We start from the raw sequence: 23,540 nt of genomic DNA, 5'->3' as shown, positions 1-23,540 counted from the left end.
CTTATAAAGTTTTGATACCCCGCCCTGGCGGGCGTTGGCTCCTCGCAGAGCCGTCTGGTATCTGTAGTAAACACTTCTTTCTCCAGTGAGTTGAATTGCGTTGCCAAATGTTCAGACTCATAAGACACTCCAGTGGGTATGAAAAGTGTCCAACTCACACTGTTCTGCTTCTTAGCACTTTCTAAAACCGACCTCCTTTCCATACTCGATGTTAATCCATTCAAAACATCAGGACCGCATTTCAGGCAGCGGGGCTTTTCCACGGCCGGACCAGCCGTAAATTTCATTCCAAACAAGAGTTGCCCCCTCGCAAAAACCACTCAAAGGTAGGATTTATTTTGTTTACTCTGGAAGTAGCAGTGCAGCTGGCTTGACACAATGCATAAATGTTCAAAATCGCCGACGCGTTTCGTGCTGTGAAGCACTTCTTCTTGGGCAAGTTCATCTTAGCAGCGCAATACCGGTTGGTGCGTACTTATGAAGTTTTGATACCCCGCCCTGTTGGGCGTCGGCTCCTCGCAGAGCCGTCTGGTATCTGTAGTAAACACTTCTTTCTCCAGTGAGTTGAATTGCGTTGCCAAATGTTCAGACTCATAAGACACCCCAGTGGGTATGAAAAGTGTCCAACTCACGCTGTTCTGCTTCTTAGCACTTTCCAAAACCGCCTCCTTTCCATACTCGATGTTAATCCATTCAAAACATCAGGACCGCATTTCAGGCAGTGGGGCTTTTCCACGGCCGGACCAGCCGTAAATTTCATTCCAAACAAGAGTTGCCCCCTCGGAAAAACCACTCAAAGGTAGGATTTATTTCGTTTATTCTGGAAGTAGCAGTGCAGCTGGCTTGACACAATGCATAAATGTTCAAAATCGCCGACGCGTTTCTTGCTGTGAAGCACTTCTTCTTGGGCAAGTTTGTCTTAGCAGTGCAATACCTGTTAGTGCGTACTTATGAAGTTTTGATACCCCGCCCTGGTGGGCGTCGGCTCCTCGCAGAGCCGTCTGGTATCTGTAAAAATATATATACTTTTATTTTAGGTGGTATTTTTTTTTTTTTTAATTTTTTGTAATAATCCATGAACGCACAGAAAGGCACATGAGAAAAGAAATAAAAATAAAAGGCAGTCATATTACTATACATTAAACCATATTTTACATAAAGTCAGATACATACATAATACAGAAATATATATATAAAGGAGATAAATCAGCAACAGAAATTCATAGGAAAGTACAATACACAGGAGGTTTATACATCCACCACTGGACCCCAGATCTCACTACCTAATTTCTTTTTCCGTCTGCCTTTCAAAGCATATAAACTGTACTCCATATTAAACATTGATAAGAATCTAGCTCTCCATAGTTCTAAAGAAGGAGCATCCTTTTGCAACCACATTGAGGCAATACACAATCTAGTCACAGCTGTAGCTAGAAAAATCAAATACCGAAATTTAAGAAGCAGTTGATCCTCTGCCGATCCCCCCTCAACCCCCAACAATACATGAGCTACTGATAATCGTACAGGCCCACCCAGAATCTCCGCTAAGAAATTCTCTATATGATCAAACAGGATGTTTAAATGGCCACAAGTGTAAAAAACATGTACCAAGTCGGCGTCATCTGACCCACAGCGAAAGCACTTTCCATCATTAGATCCCCCCCATTTAGATATTTTAGCTAGGGTGTAATATACATTAAAAACAGTCTTATAGTGCTGTACACGAAAATTAGCTGACAAACATTCTCCCAGCCAGTTCAATAGAAGTTTCGACCCTAGTACCAAGGCACCCCAGCCTGTTATCCCATTGTAAATTTTGAGCCTCAAGATCGTTGTCCAAGGTATCTAGCAGTAGGGTATAAAATGTGATTTTTGTTTTTAATGTAAACTAAAAATAATTGTAATTTAATTTAATATATTTAAAATGTTTACATTTTAAATTTAAGTTAATGGTGCTGTAGCTTTTTAATATTTTGTTCCTCATTTAAAATACATAAATGAAACATAATTATTGGCATTAAAATTGTTATACTATTTTTGTTTTAAAGTTCAATAAACCTTTTTGCTTTCCCCATACTTAAGCCAGAGTGTTGGAGATGTCACAGGGGTAAATACTTAATAGTTAATTGTATGATTGGATTATGAATTTAAATCATGTTTTAATGAATACATTCAATGGATTTCTTTCCCATATTACCTTCAGTAAAGTTTAAGTTAATGTGCAAGTTCTGTTCAAGTAAGCCTTTTCTGGTCTACAAAAATGCAACATTATTTTCTTCAGTATTTTATTTCTAGTTCAGTTCATTAAAGCTGTTTTAACTCCATAGTTGTGGGATCTTTTCACATTGTGGTGTTGTCAAAGCAACAACTACATATGTGGACAATTTCATGTAATGAACAATCTGAACTTCTCTGAGACAAATTGTTGCCTATTTGTCTTTCGATATTTGTGTATTTCTTGCAAAAACTATGAAAATCATTCAGTGACCATGAAGTTCTACATGACTTGGCATTTTGTGTGAAAATCAGGACTTTCAAAATGTTCGAAAATTGTATATTCCTCGCTTTCCCCTGCAAGTTAATGCCACACATAGTTTTTTCAGTATGAAAATTAGGACTTTGGAATGTTGTACTATCATATACGCCTCTAAATGTTTATGGCACACACATTTCCCCTGTACATATGTGAAAAAAATCACATCCAGTTTCAGCGCCAATTATTATTATTATATAGTTTTGTAGAGCGCATAGCTAGTCATATTTAGGTAGAGCATCTGAATTTTAAAATAGAATTGATTAAAAGAGCCAAGTTTTTAAGCGTGTCCAAATCACACCAAGGAATTAGTAAGATCACACAGAGGCAGGCAAAGCGTTACACAGTTTGAGAACCAGATAAGAGAAAGACTGGCCACCCTGTTGTGTTCTTCTATCTCTGGTAACTGTACAGAGATTACTGGTGCATGATCAAAGAGAATGGTTGGGATAATAGGGTGCCACCAGACATCTAAGAAAGAGGGATCCTGCATTCGCCATTGCCTTATACATATAGCACAAAGCTTTGAAATGGATTTGCTTTTTAATTGGGAGTTAGTGGAGGTCACAAAGGAGATTAGAGGTAGAGGAATACTTAGGGAGGTATAATAGTAACTTGAAGACCCCAGAGTGAAGCTTTAGGGGTCCCTAGGTAAAGAATATTAACGCAATCCCACCTGGAGATGATTAATGCTTGCTTTACTGTTAATTGAGCAGAGACAGGCAGTAACCAAAATATCTTCCTTAATCATCTTAAAATGCGACAGGTAAAGACTATGGGCCCCATTAGGATGGCGGGCGGGCAACCCTTGCGGAAAACGGGACAGCCCGCCTTAAGGGCGGGGGTCCCGATGTCTGCATTAGGATGCAGACACCACAGTGGCGGACGCATCCCCCATTTTTAACATTGTGGCGGGCGGTGCTCACTGCACCGCCTTTAACAATGTTAAAAATGAATGCGTGCATTTGCATAAACAAAGCGGCAGGCTTTGTTTATGCAAATGCTCAGGTACCTCCCCTTCACTCTGGGGACCCGCAGAGGGCCCCCAGAGTGAAGACCGCATGCAATGCCGCCACGGAAAGGCATCCGATTTGGCCCATACTAATATAGCTGGCGGTGTCTATGAGACACCGCCACCATATCAATCTTTTTCCGCCCCGGCCGCCAGGCGACCGGGGCGGAAAAGCGGCGGACGGTCTTTCCGTCCACCGCGGTACCCCAGCCATACTAATATGGCGGGGGCATTCGGGAGTGGATGTCGGGCAGATTGCCCCCCCAGGGCCGACATCTAATGGGCCCATATGTTTTCGTCAATGCCCAAAACCTAAGTTCTTAACGAATGAGACAGTGGTTGGAGGAGTACCAAGAGCGTAGGAAGATGTGGTCCCTAGAGATGAGGGTTGATTGCCCACCAGCAGAATTTCAGTCTTATTGCTATTTAGTTTAAGGGGGTTTTTATTTATCCAAGCAGCAACTTATACAAAGCAGATGTTGAGATTGTCAGGACTGTGGTCTTCCTTTGGTGAAAGACAGTATTCTGGGTGTCATCTGCTTAGGAAAATAGTGTGAGACCACAACTATCCACTATATCAGCCAAGGGGCTCACATCAATGTTACATAGGGTTGTGCTGAGAGCCGAAATCTGAGGTATTCCTGAAGATAGGGGCTAGTGGTTAGAACTGTGGGTTCTGGTGAAAACCTGAAAAAAATGGTCTTGTAATAATGAACTTAGTCAGATCAAGGTCCAGTCTTGAATACCCATGTCCTCTAGACTTTGGAAGAGTAGTGTGAGATACAGTATCAAATGCAGCACTAAGGCCTAGTAGAACCAGATCTGTGGTGCCACCCGTATCTAGTTGGAGCCTCAGTTGTTCAGAGACCCCAAGCAGAGGGCACTAGGTGCTAAACCTGGCCATAACACCAGATTGAGGGGGGGTGAAGGAGGCCATTTGTTTCAATGAACACTGAAATGTACTGATTGCATGCTTCTCTAGAATGTTTGCAAATAGTGGTAGAAGCAGGATCAATCTGTAATCAGACCATGTGAGAAGATCGAGATTCAGCTTCTTTAACACAGGCACTACTTTTTCATGTTTCCAAGCTTTGGAGACTCAGCTTTCAGAGCGTGAGAAATGTAAAAGATGAAGCCCTGTTTGCAGAAGCGGAGGGCATAACTTGCTTAAATAAGAAGGTGTAAGGGGGGGGTCTTAAGGGGAACTGGATTTGATGGAGTAAAAATAAATGGTGAATATCGAAGGTCAATGGGCAAGAAGCCAGCCATTTCATCACATTGTGAGAGTGAAGTGGAGGGGGAGATAGTTGTAGAATCCGATAGAGATTTAAGCATTTTAAATAGCGTTTTAGGACAATTCTGTGCCATGGCAAGTTTATCAGAGTAGAAGACGGCTCTGGTAGAAGAACAGTCTTTGTGATATTTTAGTTTTTTTTTCTTTACAATAGGTTTTGCGCCAGGTTCTTTCGAGGTGCACACAACTTGTTTTGACCTGGCATAGAGCATCATTAAACTAGGAGGGAGGTGGTGGGATTTGATATTTGGTGTAGGTTTGAGGCAGAGCAGTGACAGAAAAACTGTGCTCGGAAGCTTACGAAGGGGAAGTAATAAACTCAACAAACTGTGCAAATTCCACACAATAATCAGAAACTGTGAGAATCTATGCAAATGCCTTAGTGAGTCCTGTATCAAATGTGTTATTTTTATTTCATAGACATGAAAAATACTCCCCTTACCACCTTGTTATTCCATTTTAACATGCACTTGGACAATATATACTAACTACATAGGATTTCAGCTTGAAAAGAGTATGTACATTTCCTATCATTCTGGGTGTATTTGATGGTGAATGTAAGAGGGTAGGTGATACAAAACACATACCTCTGATGACATGAGTGAAATTACACGTGCCACCGTATTTACTTACATAAAATGATTTCTTTAAGTTGTAACTACCAACTATTTTAGGTGCTTTATTTTAAAAGCAAAACTTGGTTTAAGTAATGAAGGACAATTTACACTCAGCAAATAGAAATTCTGGCATAGCTGTCTCTTGGTATCATGTAGTCTTATAAATACATCCCAACCTTTTAGTGTGTTTCTCTGTGTTCCCTGGAGTAAATAATGCCTCATTTTGGATATGTGAGAGGCATTGTTTTGCCTTGTCAACCACTGTCACTTATTCTCACTCACTCCCAATCACTCATTCTCACTAACACACAAACATTCACAAATACACACGCTCACATAAGATTTCATTTTTTTTTATTTACCAATTGTCAACTGCTTGTGTGGGTCCACTTCAGCTCTGGTGCCAGATATATCTTCAGGGCAGGAACACAACTTTTTCCTGCCTTGAGCACTTAGGCAGTAAATCAGAACAAGAAGTCCCGGCCAGGCAGACTTCTTAAAATACCTGGGCATTTCCCAGATGGGCTGGGGCACTTGGAGGCTGGTTTTGAATTATGCTTCGGTGGCTAGTGGTGCCTCTATCACTTTCCTCAAGATTAACTGCAGAATCCATGGGGAGGCTTCAAGAGAGAGAGGGAGGGAGGGTAGGGGAGGTAGAGAGAAAGTGATCAGAGATGGAGCGAAGAAAAGAAGAGAAAGTGGATGGATTGATAGAGAGAGATAGCCAAATGAGACAAAAGGAGTTAGGCTCGGTCGAGCATTTTTTCCAGGGCTGCTTTTGATTGCCCAAGCCAGCCCTGCCTGAAGTCTGTGCAATGATGCGTAGGCTCAAGCTGTCCTTGCTTTTCCAACTTGCCCTCTCCCATCTCATCACAGGCTGTGGAGGAGTCATAGAGGATCCTGACTCCAACCTGGATATGATGAGAGGTGAGAGGTGGCAGCATGACAGATGGCCTGCAGGATATAAGCTTAAAGTGCTCAGGGCTACTTGTGTCAGTAACGCTGTAGCATATCACCAATAGGAAGGCCCTAAGGCGTGGATGGCTGCTGAGGCCAGGGCTGAGACTTCACCAGCCCATGACAATGTCTCCGCCCACTGGTGCAAGCCCCTTTATGTGCCTGCTCTAGCCATCAGACAAACCTATAGCCTTAGGTTCCAGTGAGGGTCAGCATATTTTTATATTATACCAGGATTGAGTAATATGTTTTAATTCAAATGTGATATAGTAAAGAAAGGGGCAGAAACAGAGAGAGCGAAGCCCTGATACCCATAAGGGCGAGCTGCCTTAATAGTTTATTATTTTGCTTCTAAATCTTGATGTTGTGTATTGTTTCTTCGGAAATTTCATTTCGTTTTTAGATTCCCAAATGTAATGACCCTGCAAGGTTTTTCACAAAGTATGCATACATAAAGTCCTGCAATTTCAAAACCAATGGGTGGGAAACAGTTATGTGGCAAAGGACCTCAACTGAACTGATATGCATAAACCAAATGTTGAGGATATCTCCCAAACTGTCACTATGCTATGCTCCTTAGTGCAAAACAGGCACACCATATCTGTTCTTATAGAACCCTTACCCACATGATAGGTCGAAGTCTGTTGGCCCTGAGATGGGTCCTTCTTGGACTCTTTTGAGGTCTGCCAAAGCGCAAAGCTTTTTTACTACTCTTCGGCCCAGATGTACAAAGCTATTTAGCCTTTGTTAATGGGCACAATTTCTATTTTGGCCCGTTAAGTAATGATAAATGGCCTTTACAGATGTTCAAAGGGCCAAAACAGTTACAATTTATGACTTCTACACAGTAGAAATCGCATATAGCGACCGCGATTTTAGGAATTGCAAATAGGGATTACCTATTTGCGACTCCTAAAGACAATGTACACATTTTTTCCTAAATGCGAATTGGGCCTTTAGGAAATACAATTACCATTGGCTTCAAGACAATGATAACCATGTGCAAAATAAAAAAATAATTAAAAAGGCATTTTTTATTGTGACGTGAAGCGCACATATGCCCCTAGGGTATATGTGCATCTACATGTGCACTAGGTAATTTGGGCTTTCATTTCTTAAATGTTTTTTCCTTTTAGGAAATCACAATTTAGGAAATGCAAACTATTTCCTATTTCGCCCATAGGCTGGAATGCAATAGCATTTCTAATGGCGTTTCCTGAATAGCGATTCCTAATCTGTAGGAATTGCTAATATGGAATCGCGAATTATGTATATATCCTTTTACATTACTTAAATAGCGATTCCTAAGGAGTCGCTATTTAAAAAAATGTAATGGCCCATCTTTTCTATGCAGTACACACTTTCAATATCAGATGTGTTTAATTGTATGACAATAATTCTGCATCCAGTACATCATCATACCACTACATCAAACTATAGAGACGTGTAAAAAGGTTAATATAATGGCTAATTTGGTTAGGTGGACAGTGCAAAGGCAAAAGTAATACCAATGGACCTATATAAAAGAGGTAAATGTGGTAGAAAACATAAGTTTATAAACATATTTACCCCAATTACACCTGCCAGTAATTTATGGGGATTCTGGAGGTCTAAGCAAAACATGCAGAAGACTCCACACCCACAAATCCCATTCAAGGGGTGGAATTAAGGCAGTTTATGGATGTTGCAAGGCATTGTTGGCCTTGGAAGTCTGTGAGCGCCCTCAATTTTCTTTTTCAACCTAAAAAGGGTCAGATTATACTCAAGCCAAGGGCTTGTGTAAATCCCTCTCAAGGGTAGTAAAGGAAATTAATCCACCCTAAATTTGGTGGGAGTGTAAGATACGGTGTGTATCTACTGGGAAAAGAGTGTTTTTTTTATGTCCATTTGGAAGGGAGATTCCATTTCCCCTCTACAGGAAAATTACACTCAGATGTGGATTTAAATGTCTGATTGTAGTTGTATTACTTTGTATGTGAAGAAGGCCCAATATATTTGCCATGACGATGTAGAAATCAGTGATATACTAGGTGCAATATAATTTTAGATTGATATCATTTTCCTCGATATAGTTTTCCCTGCTAGAAGAATAAGAGGAAACTGTGGCTTCCCGCATCAGTGCAGGTTGTAAAAATTTGAGCTGGTAGGGATTGTGGTTAAACGTGGTGATGAACCAAAATATAGAGCCAAGAAAACCAAAACTGGAGCAACATTTTAATAAAAGTAAAGAATATGTATTTTTGCAAGGCAAAAAAAATACCATTACAGAAGTAATGTAAAATGAGTAGAATAAAGAAATTCCACTCTTGGCGTCACTCTCATCCGTAAGTCATTAGGAGTATTTCTCTTTCCTGTTCTCTCTTTTCCAGTCGCTCCAATATTGGGTCTACGCCTTCTATCCTGTAGCAAATAAAGACGCTGGAACAAAGAGAAGAGTTTCTGAGCACCAGTATTGTATGGAGATTAGGTTGATAAATTAGATGGAGACAACCAGCACTTCTTCAGAGACATAAATAAATGTGTAAAGTCTAACTAAAGACTATTTGTCCTCCCACTAAATAAATGTGAAAAGTCCAACTAAAGACTTTTTGTCCTCCCACTAGCATCATAGCTGGGCATGGAAGAGATGGGAGAGAGATGGATTTGGAATGGAAGAGAAGGGAGAGAGATGGATCTGGGATGGAAGAGAAGGGAGAGAGATAGATCTGTGACAGAATAGGAAGGAAGAGAGATATATTTGAGATAGAAGAGAAGGGAGAGAAATATGTCTGGTATGGAAGAGAAGGGAGGGAAATAGATCAGGGGTGGGAGAGAAGGGAGAGAGATAGACCAGGGATGGAAGAGAAGGGAGAAAGATAGGTTTAGGATGGAAGAGAAGGGGGAGAGATAGATGTGGGATGAAAGAGAAGGGAGAGATGTCTGGAATGGAAAAGAAGGAAGAGAGGTAGGTCTGGGATGGAAGAGAGGGAAGAGAGAGAGAGATCTGGAATGGAAGATAAGGAAGAGAGATAGATCTGGGATAGAAGAGAAACAAGAGAGATACATCTGGGATGGAATAGAAGGGAGAGAGATAAATGTGGGATGTAAGAGAAGGGAGTGACATCTGGAATAGAAGAGAAGGAAGAGAGATAGATCTGGAATTAAAGAAAAGGAAGAGAGATAGATCATTGGCCAGAACTTTTGGATTTGACCCAGTCAAACGCGGCCAGATAGCCCAGGTTGGTGCTTTATGCTTTTAAGTACCCTATTTGCAAATATTCTTCAAAAATTCATAACTTTAGTTCTACTTACTTGTTCAATACATTATGCTCGATTTTACTAACCTGGTGTGAATTATTTTTGTATGGTGTTTTTACTGCATTGCACAAATACTTTACACATTGCCTCTTAAGTTAAGCCTGACTGTTCTGTGCCAAGTTACCAGAGGGTGAGCACAGGTTAATTTAGGGTGTGTATTGACTTACCCTGACTAGGATTGTGGTCCCTACTTGGACAAAGTCACACCTCTGTCAACTAGAGACCCAATTTCTAACAAAGGTATTCATTTGTGATACACCTTTTATGATCACAGAAATCAACCTGTGCACTTGTTATAGCTTATAAGTCCGGGTGGCAAACTCCGCTTGCTCACGGAGTTAGCAGAATTCGGGCACTCCATGCTGAATTCTGCCTTTAGGGCGCGAAACAGATTTTTTTCCCGTTCGCGCATTTGAGTTTTGTTTTGCCACTTGACCGTGAGAGCCAAGAGTCTCTGGCCGCCTGCAAATATGAGCAAGGCTTCTCCTACCACTAGCAAGGTCTAGTGGTATGAGATTTCACACTCAATTTTATGGCTTCCGGCGCTGATCAAACGCTGATCGCAAACGGAGCGGCCGAGCAGATTTAATGCTGGAGATGCAGCTGAAATGCATTTGAAGTGGATTTTCTTCTCAAACTGGCTTTCAGACTTGTTTTGTTAAGAGAGAAGCCTTTCTTTTTACTTATTTTTTTCAAACAGGAAGGAAATGCCCCAGAGACTCCAACTACCTGTTCCTGTCCAACAGGCTCCTCCCAGGGCTATGTCCCTCTCCTGGTCACTTTTCATTGGGATTTGAAGTTGGATCACTCTCATTCTCTGCTTCATATAAACCATTGGACTTAAGGACTTAGATTTCAGATTTCACAAGTAACTTGAAAAACTGATGTATAAGGGTGTTGTTTGTTTGATTGGTGGTTTCTCTGTACTTTTAATTAATTTTTAACATTTATTGTGGTGCGTGGCCTGCAGTATCAGTAGGGGCATACTTATTTTTTAAAGTATTTGCAATATTGATTCAGTTCACTGTGTGACCTAATCTGCCAAGGGACCTTCCAGCCAGTAGGCCCAACACTAGTCATGGGTGCATTAAACAACGGTTTCTGTGGTGTCTGTTGAATTGAAACATCATTTAGGTCATGGATGGCATTGGATTAAAATACAAAAGTGGTTTCTGTTTGGTATTTCATGTTTTCCCCCTGCAAACAGTGTATATGGGGTTATGCCATTGGAGGATGTCTTTTTGTAAACAGTTTTAGCCCTTTAAATTTTCATTTTTGGCATTGCTGAATTAATGCTGTGTTCTCTGTGTTATTGTGCCTCTTGTCTGGCAATGTGTGAGTGTGTTTGCCATAGGCCACCATTTGTCTTTTTCCCAATTTCATGTGGTAAGGGACCATTGTGTATAGTCAGTATCCATAGGCTTGCATATGTTCTTTGTTTTCCATGCCTCCTGCTTGTTGCTGTGACCATGTGGCTAGTGGCCATTTTGTGTAGCCAGCCAGTGTGCTTTTGCAATAGGCCTGCATGTCTTCTTTGTTGTGGCCATGTCTTCTTGCTGGTTGCTGTCGCTATGACCATGTGTCACTGGCTGGCAGCCATTTTGTGCGTACAACCAGTGTGGTACTTTGCCATAGGCTTTCATGGATGGTTGAGATAGCAGTTTACTCATTATATGCTTGAGCATAATTTCACTTATTTAAAAAATATATTTAAACTTTTTAATTTTAGTTTTTTAATTTACATTTGTTTGTTGCATTTTAATTTAAAAAAATGTTTTTAACTTTTATTTTTAAAATGTTTTACATTTTTCCAAATTGTAATTTTGGTTTGTTTTTATTTTATTTTTCCCTTTTATTTTTACTTATTTTATAGTAATTTTTTGTTTTTTACAATGTTTTAAATGTTGATTTGTTCACATTTTCCTGACATCGGCATCAACCACATGTCTGCTATAGGTGCACTGCACAACAGCATTCATTGCCCAAGGAGTATTCCATCGTCACTTGCTCCTTCCTGAGTGCCACATCCCAATGTGATGCACATAAAGCAAACAGTTACATCTGTTGTTGTTGCTCTTTCTATTCCTTCCTGAGTGTATTGTACACCATGAAAGTTTATTTTGATGTGGTTTTACGAATGGATAGTTAAACTGTATTGCTAATTATTTAAAACAACTTAAGTAACCACACTAAAGGATATTGTTTGTTTGAATTACTAATTGAACTGCAACAGCGCCACATTTCATTGCCTGTTTGCTTTTAGTTGCACAAGAGAAGAGAACTCACCCACAGTACTGCCAGACAGAAGGCTTGTGCACGTCGTGATGCATAACTGACTACACAACACTGGCATCTCTTCAGCTTATGAAGCTAAGTGCTAAAGCCAACAGTGTCAAGATGGCCTCAAAGAAAGGTGCTGCGAAGAAAGTGGTCAGTGGGGAGGAGAAGAAGCAGAATTCCACCAAGCCTGCTGACCAAAACCTTTTTCGGCAAACTTGTGCCTGACGCACCGGTCTCCTGTGAGCAAGCTGAAAGCAGCACTCCTGCATCAACAGCACCAGCCCTCTAATCTAAGCCCAGGACCTCTTCTGTCAGAGAGGCAGCTAGTACAATCACATTGACCGCAATGAGTAGTGGCGTTGAATTGAATTTGTCCCTTTCACAAAGTAGTACACAATCATTTCAGGAAACACAGCAGTCACAGTCAGCAATAGTACAGTTGCCTGATGTTGGCGCAGAACAGGATGTTGAGCTTCTTTCTGAGCTAGAAGTTGAACCTCTACTTTTAGAATTCTGGGTCCCAGATCTCCAGCAAGGAAAAGGAAGGGTACTACTGCACCATCTTCTCAAGGCACCACTTCTGATTATGATGATAGGGACATGGAGTGAACCCCGGCAGAGTCCGGAAGACAACAGGAGAGGCAAGGGAAAAGAAAAGTTCCTGAAAGACTTAGACTTATGGATGAGGATGATGAGGAAGATGACGATGACGAGGTAGTCATGGTGGAATGTGAGAGAGAGGAGTCTGACATTGCTATCCAACCTGCTCTGAGGGATGTGGCACAGGTAGCACCACCACCACCTACCATATTTGCAAAGACCAAGCTGAGACCTGCACCAACCCCTACCTCACATGAGCAGGAAGGCAATCGACAACACTACCTCCAGTTCATCTTCAGGGATTGGCAGTGGTGCAGTAAAAAAAGACTCCTTCCCAGTTTGGGACTTTTTCTGGGTAGCAAGGAGGGGGAGCACATTACAGTATGCAGCATTTGTAGCAAGAGTGTTTGTCAAAGTAAGCCTGGTACACATTATGTTACTGGAGGCAAAACAACCCATATGAAAAACACCACAAAATCCAGTGGGAGGAGCACCGTAAAAATTGCTGGAAGTGATCGAGGTGGTGAGGAGAACCAGGGAACATCAGCTACAAGTCCAATCAGAGTGGAAGATGATGATGAGGAAGAAATGGTTGACATCTTCATGCAAAGCAGCCCTGTTCCCAGCAGTGTGCCAGCAGATTCACAAGATACGGAGTGAGGTGGAGACACCATGGCATACAGTGACTGCCCCACCATAATGCAGATTGAGTCTACCACCATAATCTACTTTTAGAAAGATGCCTGTGTCCGTGCCCCAAGAAAAGAAGAAAATTCAGGCTAGTATTACAAGCATGTTTGTCCAGGAGGGGCCCTACAAGCGGGAACACCAAACTGCACATTTGTAAGTTAGGAAGCTGGCAAAAATGTTATCGCTGGACTTCCTCCATTTTTCTCTTGTGGAAGGAGTGGAATTCTTAGAATTTGTGGCAGCCATCTGCTCAAAACAGAAGGTTCCAAGTAGGTCCTATTTTGTCAGACTTGCTGTTCCAGTACAGCATCCCGATGTGCTGCAGTTGGTTGGACAAGTTTTACAGCAAAGTGTTGTTCACAGGCCACGGTGGTAATACTACTGAAAAGCCGTCGCTGGACGTGGCTAAGCTGGAAAATGTTTGCCCCATATCCCTTCTACCTTGGGTTGCCAAGATCGCTGAGGCTCACATGAACAACATCCTTACAGGGTTCCTTAATAGCAATGGCACCCTAGACCCCTCCCAGAATGGCTTCCGCCCTGGACACTGTACGGAGACTGCGCTCTTGGCTGTTACCGAGCATCTGCAGACCATTCTGGACACAGGGCACACAGCGGCATTGATTTTGCTCAATCTCAGTGCCGCCTTTGACATGGTTGCCCATAAGATTCTACTACGTCTTCTGGAGGACGTGGGCGTTGTTGGCTTAGCCTTGGAATGGTTCAAATCTTTCCTACCAGAGAGAACATTCCAAGTGACTGCACCCCTGTTTCTCTCCCAGGGCCAGTGCATCGGGCAGGGGGTGCCTCAGGGTTCCACTCTGAGTCCTGTACTATTCAACCCCTTGCTACGGTGGCTAGGGACAATGGCCTTATGAGGGTCTCCAACGCTGACGACACGCAGTTGGTGGTGGCCCTCTCTGACGACTCTCTGCAGGATACTCCCAAGTTTAGAAGTGGCCTGGCAGCAGTCGCGGAGTGGATGACCTGCAACTGCCTTCAACTTAATGCCAATAAAATGAGGTGTTGTTGGTGGGGAAAGATAGGAGCCTGTGGAGTGAGCAATGGTGGCCTACTTCTCTTGGTAGTGTGCCCATTCCCAAGACAATGGTAAAAACCTAGGGGTTCGGATCGACTTCACCCTCAGTTTCCAGGATCACACCAAGAAGGTAGCCGGGACTTGTTTCGGCCTACTTCGTGGACTCAAACCCATCCACCCATCAGCTGATTGTCCAGGTGGCAATACTATCTAGACTTGACCATACCAGCTCGCTTCTCATTGGTGCTAATCAGGGCGAGGTGGTGCGCTTACAGCTAGTCCAAAATGCAGCCGCCAGAGCCCTGCTGGGGCTTCAGTGCAGATGCTCAACAGCCAGTGCTATCCGGCAATTACAATGGTTGCCCATGGCTAAGTGTATTGAATGTAAGGCTCTTCGCCTATCTTTTAAAATTCTCAAGTTTGTGTCTCCCGGACTCTTTGCCAACTTACTAGTACCTTACATTCCTGGACGCCAGCTGCGCTCTTTGGGGCAACACTTGGCTGTGATACCTCGAGTGAACCATCTTCAGGCAGGGGGGTGGTCCTTTCGTTGTTTAGCAGCCAAGCTATGGAACTCTCTGCCCTATCAGAGCTGAAGCCTGGATAGCCTACTGGCTTTCTATAGGGCCATTAAAACCTACTTCTCTCCTGCGGCCTAATTCTTATCTTTTTGTGCTCTATTCTTCTTTTGCCTCTATGCCCAGTTTAGCACCTCCTTGCTTTCCTGCTGCTAGCACCAGGACGCCTCTTCGCGAGGTAGCTGTGCACTTTATAAGCACAGTTAACATAACATAACACCATCTACTTGACAACAGATGTGTGGACCAGTTGTCATGCGACTGATTATATGTGCATCACTGCACACAATCTCTATTATGGGGGTAAAGCAAAATATAACTTCAGGTCTTGGCCCTGAAGAAAGTTTTAAGAGCATTCCGTGTCATGCAACAGTGGCCATGTTCACCATGGAGAAATGACGTACAGCCGTAAACACCTTGGAAGAATTTAACAGCAATGTGTATTAATGGCTATGACCCAGAGAACTCAGAATTGGATGTTGCACAGACAATGACAGTAACATAGTCAAGGCCATGTCAGATGGAGGCTATTTCAGGGTCCTGAGTTTGGCCTATTGCATCAACCTGGTGGTGCAAGACTTCCTAAAAAAAAGACATAGCGGCAGATGTACAAGCCCCATGCTCCACCAGTGCATCACTTTTTGTGTCGTACCGAAGGCACATTTTACTGCTCCGTATTTACAAGGACAGGAACAGCCACTGTGTGTGACTTTTCCTGTCCTTGTAAATACAGCCCGTTTACACACAACACTTTGCGTGAAAGGGGCGTTCTGTGGGTGTTCCCACGCAACACCCATGGAACCACACACATTTCCAGATTTACGAGAAATCGTAAACCTGGAAATGCATAAAATTGTTACACCACCCTAAGGGTGGTGTAGCGAGGTGCAACGAGGAGAAATGTTTTCATGTCTCCTCATTTTTTTCTTCTTTCAATGCATGCTGAAGTCTACAGCATACATTGGAAGAGACAAATGCCTATAGTGATTGTTTTTGTGCAGGGAGGTGCTCCTTCCTGCACAAAAACAATCTCCCCATGACGCAAGCGTCCTTGCACCATGGTGCAAGGGTGCCTGCACCGGCGCATGGCACCTGTCTGCGCGCCAGCGCAGGGAGAGCACAGGAATGCAACATATTATGTAAATTTGCAGCATTCCTGTGCTTTGAAAGTGCTGCAGCGTTGCGCAGCCAAACTGCTTGCGTTGCCATGCTGTGGCACGTTCTTGTAAATCTGCCCTATAGTGAGCAGCATACTGACCACCTGCAGAAAAATCTGCACTCATTTCAGCCTTTCTTTAAAAGCCCGTAAGCAGTTGTGGATTATTCAGCATAATACTAGAGCACCAGTTAAAGCCCTGATACAGGAGGTGCCAACACATTAGAACTCAACCTTTTACATGTTGCAACTTCTGTTTGAGCAGTAAAAACAGATCAATGACTGTGGCATTCAAGAGGAGGGAATGCAGTTCGAAAAACCATGACCATGGATGTGGACAAATGGGGCCTAGTCAAATGCCTGACCCAGATGCTACTACTTTTTGAGGTTTTTACACAGAAAGTTAGCAAGGAGGACAGTACGATGGGCCAAGGTATCCCCTTGTTGCCTCTCCTACAGGTCCTGGTAAAGAATATGTCTGAAAGGTTCGCCCCCTCAGGTGGGATTGAAAACAATGAAGCACATGCCTTGGTTGGGACCTTAATCCTTTGCTTGGCTTGTAATACAAGGTTGTACCATGACATCATCGAGTCCAAAGAGTACCTCTGTGCCACACTGCTTGATTCACTGTAAAAAAAGTCTGCCCACTTTCATTCCTTTTTCTGAAGGGGTTGTTTTAAAATACAAGGGCTGGATTGTAGAGCAAGCCAGAGACGTGAAAGAAGAATGCCTGGAACTTTGAGTACCACCCAGCAGTTCTGGGGTGCCGCCTTCAACTTCCAGAGAGGGCAGCTTTGTCTCACAGCAGCCAACAACACCATCAACCATAACACCGGCAACAAAAGCAACAGAAGGACCGGACCCAGCCTCTGCATTGTATTGGTTTCATTTGGCAGGGCTCAATTCCCGTGTAAAGGGGATGGCAAAACAGGTTGAGCAAGTGGTAGCACCAATGACCATCAACAGAATGTTCCAGGAGCATCTGGATGATCCAAAAGAGGTCTATGTGGATCAAAAGCCATAGATGTATTGGTATGGGAAGATGTGCAAATGGCCAGAGCCCAGCAGGCTGGCAATAAGTATCTGCCCTTTCCTGTCACTAGTGTGTCTGCTGAACATGCGTTTAGTGCAGCTGCTGCAGTTATTGCAGTGAGAAGGTCCTGGTTCTCTCACCTCAAAACTTGGAGAGGTTGACCATGATCAAAATTAACCAACATTTCATACCACACAATTACACCATTCCTGTAACAGCAGCACAGGAGGAGGGTGATTGGTCCAAAATTGAATCAAATGTGTTACCTGACCAACTTCTGGGCGAACCACCTGAGTTTGACAAAAAACTATACTTCCTGGACTAAATATGCCATAGCCCCTAAAGAACTTAATTATTTCTTGTTGAACTTAGTTCTACCTTTGGAAAAATAAAATAAAATAATCTAGTGGAACATAATTATTTTTGTGTCAGATTTATGCTGCCCCACCTTTATTATTAGTCATGAATATTGCCGAATTGCAATTGGACCAGTGTGCATTGAAGAAGCCTCCACAATTCCTTCATGCAATTGGGGACAATGGCTGCTCCCCTCACATGCCTATTGCTATCCCTTTCTGCATCACTTAGCACAAGAAGGTCTGCACCAGGAGATCATTTATTATATATAAGACTGCCTGCCAATACCACATTATAATGTGTTGCCTGCATCAAAGATGACTGAATACCTAATTTCTAAACTACCCTTGATTGGAATGTATGAGCTAACTTCAACTATTGCAATGGTAAGTGACTGTGAGTGATGATGATGACTGATGATTCATGTGGTGGCAGACAGTGCGAGAGGGTGTTGAACTGTAATGTGGGATCTTGCCTGATATGATTGATTTGTAATGTTTGAGGCCTGAGTGATGGGTGATAATTTTTTTCCTAGAGGTGATTGGCCTTCACTAACTTAGCAAAAATGAATTAACCTTTATGGTCCACTCCTATGATCATTCTGTTTTTTCCATCATCTAGGATGGCTGCCCCAGACAATAGCTTATTTGTCAAGAATGATAAATTCCAATCTGCTGCTTGCATTTAAGGGAGATAGTGTACTTACCATCGTTCTTTGATTGGAAAAGGTAAACATTGCACCAATAAGTGATCAGAATATAGAGTGACTGTGAGTGATTATTGATGTGGAGGCTGACAGTGAAGGAGGGTGTGTTGAACTGTAATATGTGAAACTTCATGAGATGATTATTGATTGATTTGCAATATTTGGTGCCTGAGTGATGGGCAATAATTTTTTACCTGGAATGGATCAGTTCTTTCACACATAGCCCTTTTTAATTGCAGGGTCCTCTCCTTTTTCTGGTTATTTAGAGACCAGAACAGTCACTTTAGTTAACAAACAAAAACCTACGCAAACTACTGCAATTTTGCTTCTTTACTTGTTCTTCAACAGCAATGCGCTACACGTCTATCTTGGTCGGTCATGATGATTACTGGTCTCAGAGTCAGGAGGAAGATGGAAGGACTCAGGGCGGGAGCTGCCGGACTACCTCATCAACAGCAATTAGCAAGACATTATCAACCAATAGTCTGAGGCCTGGTACTCAGCTATATGGAATAGATAGAGGTGTGTTTGTGAAATGCTGCTGTTTGTATGTGTGTGTTGGACTTGTGACAAAAGTGAAACTCTGAGTCTCCCTCTTGTCTTCTTGATATACTCAATAAACAAAGGAAGAGTGATTCCAATTGAAAAACATTACCTGAGGAGTCACAGACTGTATTTTAAAAAGAACCCTCACTCACCAACCTAGTTGGTGACATGCTTCATCATAGGGTTCCCACCTGAGTGGCCGAGTGCATCTCGGGTGTGCTAAGACACCTGATTACAGTGGAGCAGGTTGTTTGACTATGCAGGGAGTGAGAAAATAATATTGTGGATGTAGGAGAGAAGGATCTGCTTCTTATAGTTACCCCCACTTTTGCTGATGTTTCACTGTTTTTTTACTTTATTCTGGCTGGGACCCTGATATTCAGAGCCCCAGCCTAGCTGCTTCCTCTCTAAAATGATTGCATGTACTTTAGATCCACCACATATTGGATTCTGGGGTACCCTTATAAGTCCCTAGTATATGGTATCCTACATACCTAGGGCATAGGTACCCCAGAGGCCTCTCCGGGGCTGCAGCATGTATTATGCCACCCCTGAGAGAATACTCAAAATGACACCACAGGTCTGCTACAGCAGACTGTGTAAGGTGGTGTATGCACACTTTACTTAGATATAGGTTCCCTATATCTACCTTATATCACTCCACATATAAACCTATCAGTCGCCCCTATGGATGGCCTTATCATTCCTGAAGGCAGGGTGTTGGCCCCTCTGCAGCCTTCAGAATCTATCCTTTGGGGTTGTTCTGTGATGCAGCCATACAATATACTGTTAAGTGCATTATAACCTCGCAGTAAATGCTATCTTTGAGATGGCTGCAAGGAAACATGTCGTGTTTAGTGTCAAACACCTTGGACTCATACCTCCCCATCAGTACTGGTGGGGAAGGTATGATTTCACCCTCCTAGAGGGAAGAAAATGACTACACTGGTACACTCAGTAACAGCTTTACAGAACCCTGGCATCACAAAATGGATGTTGCCAGCCACAGACACCCATCTGCCCTCCTGCTGCTGGCCGAAACTCTGGCAGGAGAGGCTGGACAATAGGTTACCTGTCACAGGGAGGTGTACCCCCTGCCAGACAGGCTTTAATGTATTGAGGCAGGGTGGGTGCACTCCAACAGTTCTTTGATGTCTGCACTAGGGGCACATTAGGTGTCTCTGTTCATGGTCCAGCTCAAACCGGTTGCGGCATGAAACTGGATAAAGGACATGGGTGTCCTTTAACCACCCCTCTGTCCTGACCCTCCCATAGGTGGGTCCCCAGAGTTTTTTCGAACCCTTCCTTGGGTATAAAGTAGGAACCCCTGACTATAGAATTTCAGATTTACGTGGATGAAACTCTGCTACAGAATCCCAGAACTTCAACTATCGACACTTAGTTGGATGACTGAAGAATTTCCCTTGGAGTAAAGGAATTACTCCCCTGCAAGGCAGACACCAATGATGCATCTGTCCGGTTTGCAACTATGCAGCTCCTGAAGGACTCCAAAGACTTTGCAATACAGGAGGTGGCTTTCCAAGCTTCTCCGAGGCTGATCCGTGCTCTCAGCAAACCTAAGATCCAAAGCCCTCGTGGGGACCGTGCAACCCGAATCCCTGGACACCCTGACCATTTGTAGCTGCATATGTTTCTTGGAAATCCCTGAGGCTGTACTTTGGGCTACTTGTAGTCCAGACCCCGAGCAGTGATTCCACAGAAGAATACTGGCCTACACTCCATGAGTGACCTATGGGCTGGTATTTAGTGTTTCCTCTTAAGGTCCCTTTGCGTTCCCTTGTGCGTCAACTTGTGGGTCCCTGAGAGGGGTCTGTACATTTAAATGGGCTTAAATGGTTGCTCCAGATGTGCCCTGACTCTTCATCGCTTAGGGAGTCACAGGACCTTGCTGGTCCATCCCGAAGCTGTTTTACTCTCACTGCATGGGTTGCTGTTGCCAATGCTTGTTGGTCTTCGATCCGGACACCGACCCCCCAGCACTCGACATCCTTTGTGGACAGATCACCTGCATACTCTGGCCATCATTGACATCTTCTGGTCCCCGCGGCAGCGGAGTCAAGCTTCACCTCCTCGCACCTGAAACTCCCGACAATGGTGGGCATTGGTCTACTGTTCCGCTGGTCACCCTGAAGTGAACCAGACTCTGTCCCTTGTGCTTTCAGGTTCTTCACAGCTCTGATCCAGGCTTTGATCACACCAGACACTTTTCCTTTCCACTGCAGCAGCACTTTGTAGCCGTTCGCCGTTGAAAACAGCAACGATTCCCTGCACCATTTGGCACCTATGCACCTGGCTTCTCTGGGTGAGGTAACACGAGTACTCCAGTGCTCACATGGGTGCTGGCCTTAGAACCTTCTAAGTCTAAAAGGGTTTGCTCCAAGTCCTGTCCGAAGTGTCCCTAATCTTTCCCATAAGATTGTATGGAGTTCGCACCTGTGTTCTCACACTGCACGCTTCACCCGTGGGTTCCCTGTGTCACTACTTGGGTGGTTCCTTAGAGTCCCAGCGATTCTACATGCTCTAGGCACTGTGCCTAATCAAGTCGTGGTTCTTATACCACTTTCTTAATATATGGTTTGGTCTCCCCCTGGGCCCATTGTATATTGTGCTATTTGATTACGTTCTAGTGTGTTGATATTGTGTATCTTGTTCTCTAATCTCATAAAGAGGTTAGTAGAGAGAGTTTAGTAATACATACATATATTTTATATATACCTTGTGTGGTTCTCCTTTCATTTGGTCATTCATGAGGTTGTAATCTGGTAAACCAAGCTGCTTTACACTCCTTCAAGAGATAGCTTGAAGGCTGCTATCCATAGCTACCCCTAGGATAGCTTTCAATAAAGGTTGTCTTCAAACCTATCATTAATAAGGGTTGTTTGGACTGGTGCAAGATGCCCATTATAACTAGGGCTAGGTGCAATTTGTGAAATCGACTCTCGCAAACTATCGCAAAAATTTCGAAAATCTCCCTAAACACTCGAAAATTTCGCGAAGACGCAGAAGTTTTTTTCCCACCCGTTTGCGATATTTTCTGTGTGATCGCGTTGGAAATGTCTTGCCAACTTACCCATGCGGTCGCCTATGGGTGCTGCCATCTTGTTTTCACTTGTCCCGCCCGCTCGCGATGCTTATTTCCTGTTCCAGGTCGCGCAATGCATGCTTGCGCCCGTTCGTGATACGTATTTCCTGTTCGGGAACGCTTTTACGTGTTCGCAACATTTTTTGTGTGCTTGGGGGGAAAATATTGCGCAAACTTACCCATGCGGTCGCAATGGGCACGGCCATCCTGATTTTCACTCTATTGCTATGGTTCTGGGGCCTGCTTTTGAATCCTCCCTCTATCTCTCTATCTTTTCAATCCTTTGTTTCTAGAAACTTTTTTTTGATCTTTTTTATTTATTATCTCTCTGAATATTTTCCTGCTTCTATATTTTTGTTTTTTGTCTACTTTGTGTGTGTTTTTACCTACTTTTTCACTCTTTTTCTATTGCCTGCTCTCTTAATTTCTTTTACATACTTTAAAACAATTTTTTCCTTTTCTTTCCAGCCCCGTCTACCCCAGAAACATGTCGAAAGGGCAAAGGGCTAGACGCAGGAGCGAGAGCCGCGACCGCCTTCCTTGTGGAAGGTGGCGCCCTCAAGGGGTACAGCCACGGGCCTTATGTGGGGTGGTGGAGTTAGCTGCAGTGGTGTTCTTTGTGCAGCGCCACCTCCCCTTAACCCTGGCAGCAGGTGGCAGGCCTGGGTCCATGTAAGGGCTCCGGGAGTGTCGGCAGCGGTGGGGGAAGGTGGTGTTTCGCTGCTCTGGGGTCCGCGCACCCAGAACCAATTGACTCACCGGTGGTCCGATATCCTGGACTGGGAGCAGGACCTGCTGGACCTGCTAGGAGTGGAGTTCTTGGTGAGTAACTATTTAATTATTACTACTTTGTGTCTGTTCTTCTGCTCTGTGTTATATATTGCGAATATCTTTTTTTTCCAACCAGCTAGAATGCTGCTGCTTAGATTACAGGTAAATTACGTTTTAAAGTCTTCTGTGATTGTTATGACACAGGTGCTCCTCTGCACTACTAATCTTACTTGTTTGCAACTTTGCTTTTGCGCTCGCTTAGCGTGATTATGTAAGAGTTTATTTTAGAGAAATTAAGTTACATAATGTTATAGTGACTCTAGTCCTTACTTTGTCCTGTCACTAAGAGATAGGGGCGGATTGATACTTAGGTTTAGTTACTTTGTATGAGTTTGCAATTTTTTAGTGGTATGCGTGATGCCCCCTCTGTTACGCCACGTGCTGCTAGTACCCTACTCTTTAGTAAAACCTTTTCTAGTTTGTTCAGTGAGTGGTAATAGGCTTAGCACTAGCAGAACATCAGCATCAATCAATCAAACAACCAAAAACTTGTTGTTTACAAAAATGTAGTCATGTGTCCTTCATTTGACCATTTATGCATTGTTGAGGACTAAAAGAAGTGGAAATGCATACTTAATGTGCAATTGGCATGCCTGGAATAGGTGGGCTAAGTAAGGTAGTACATACTACTTAGGCTTAGTTAGTATTCTGGAATCAGAATTGAAGACTGAATTAGTGTTGATAAATAGTAAGTAGTCGATCCGCGAATCCCCCTATACTATTTGTTGACCAGATGAGAGTGGTCAATTTATATATTGCAATTGTTGTTTATATAAATTTTTTTGGACCGTCCTTTAAAAACATTTTATTTGTTTCACACCAATCATCTTATATCTTTTATGTTCAGCACCCAGGGGGAAAGGCAGACAGGGTCGCAGTCGGCGGGAGCAGCAGAACAGCAACTGGAGGGC

At 43.2% G+C, this 23,540-nt stretch overlaps 1 protein-coding gene across 1 annotated transcript in view; it reads right to left on the bottom strand.

The window, feature by feature from the left end:
* Positions 1–8,731: 8,731 nt before the first annotated feature.
* Positions 8,732–23,540, bottom strand: part of IZUMO1 (izumo sperm-oocyte fusion 1) — a 254,288-nt gene continuing 239,479 nt past the window's right edge. Inside the window, exon 9 of the mRNA XM_086929367.1 lies at positions 8,732–8,831. Within this exon, the coding sequence (XP_086785493.1) occupies positions 8,732–8,831 (100 nt within the window). The remainder of the gene's footprint in view (positions 8,832–23,540) is intronic.

The sequence above is a fragment of the Lissotriton vulgaris genome, chromosome 7 (genome assembly GCF_964263255.1).
Source record: "Lissotriton vulgaris chromosome 7, aLisVul1.2, whole genome shotgun sequence".
NCBI classification, from domain to species: domain Eukaryota; kingdom Metazoa; phylum Chordata; class Amphibia; order Caudata; family Salamandridae; genus Lissotriton; species Lissotriton vulgaris.
Note: the sequence above shows the minus strand (reverse complement) of the source record. Positions and strands in the feature narration are given on the sequence as shown.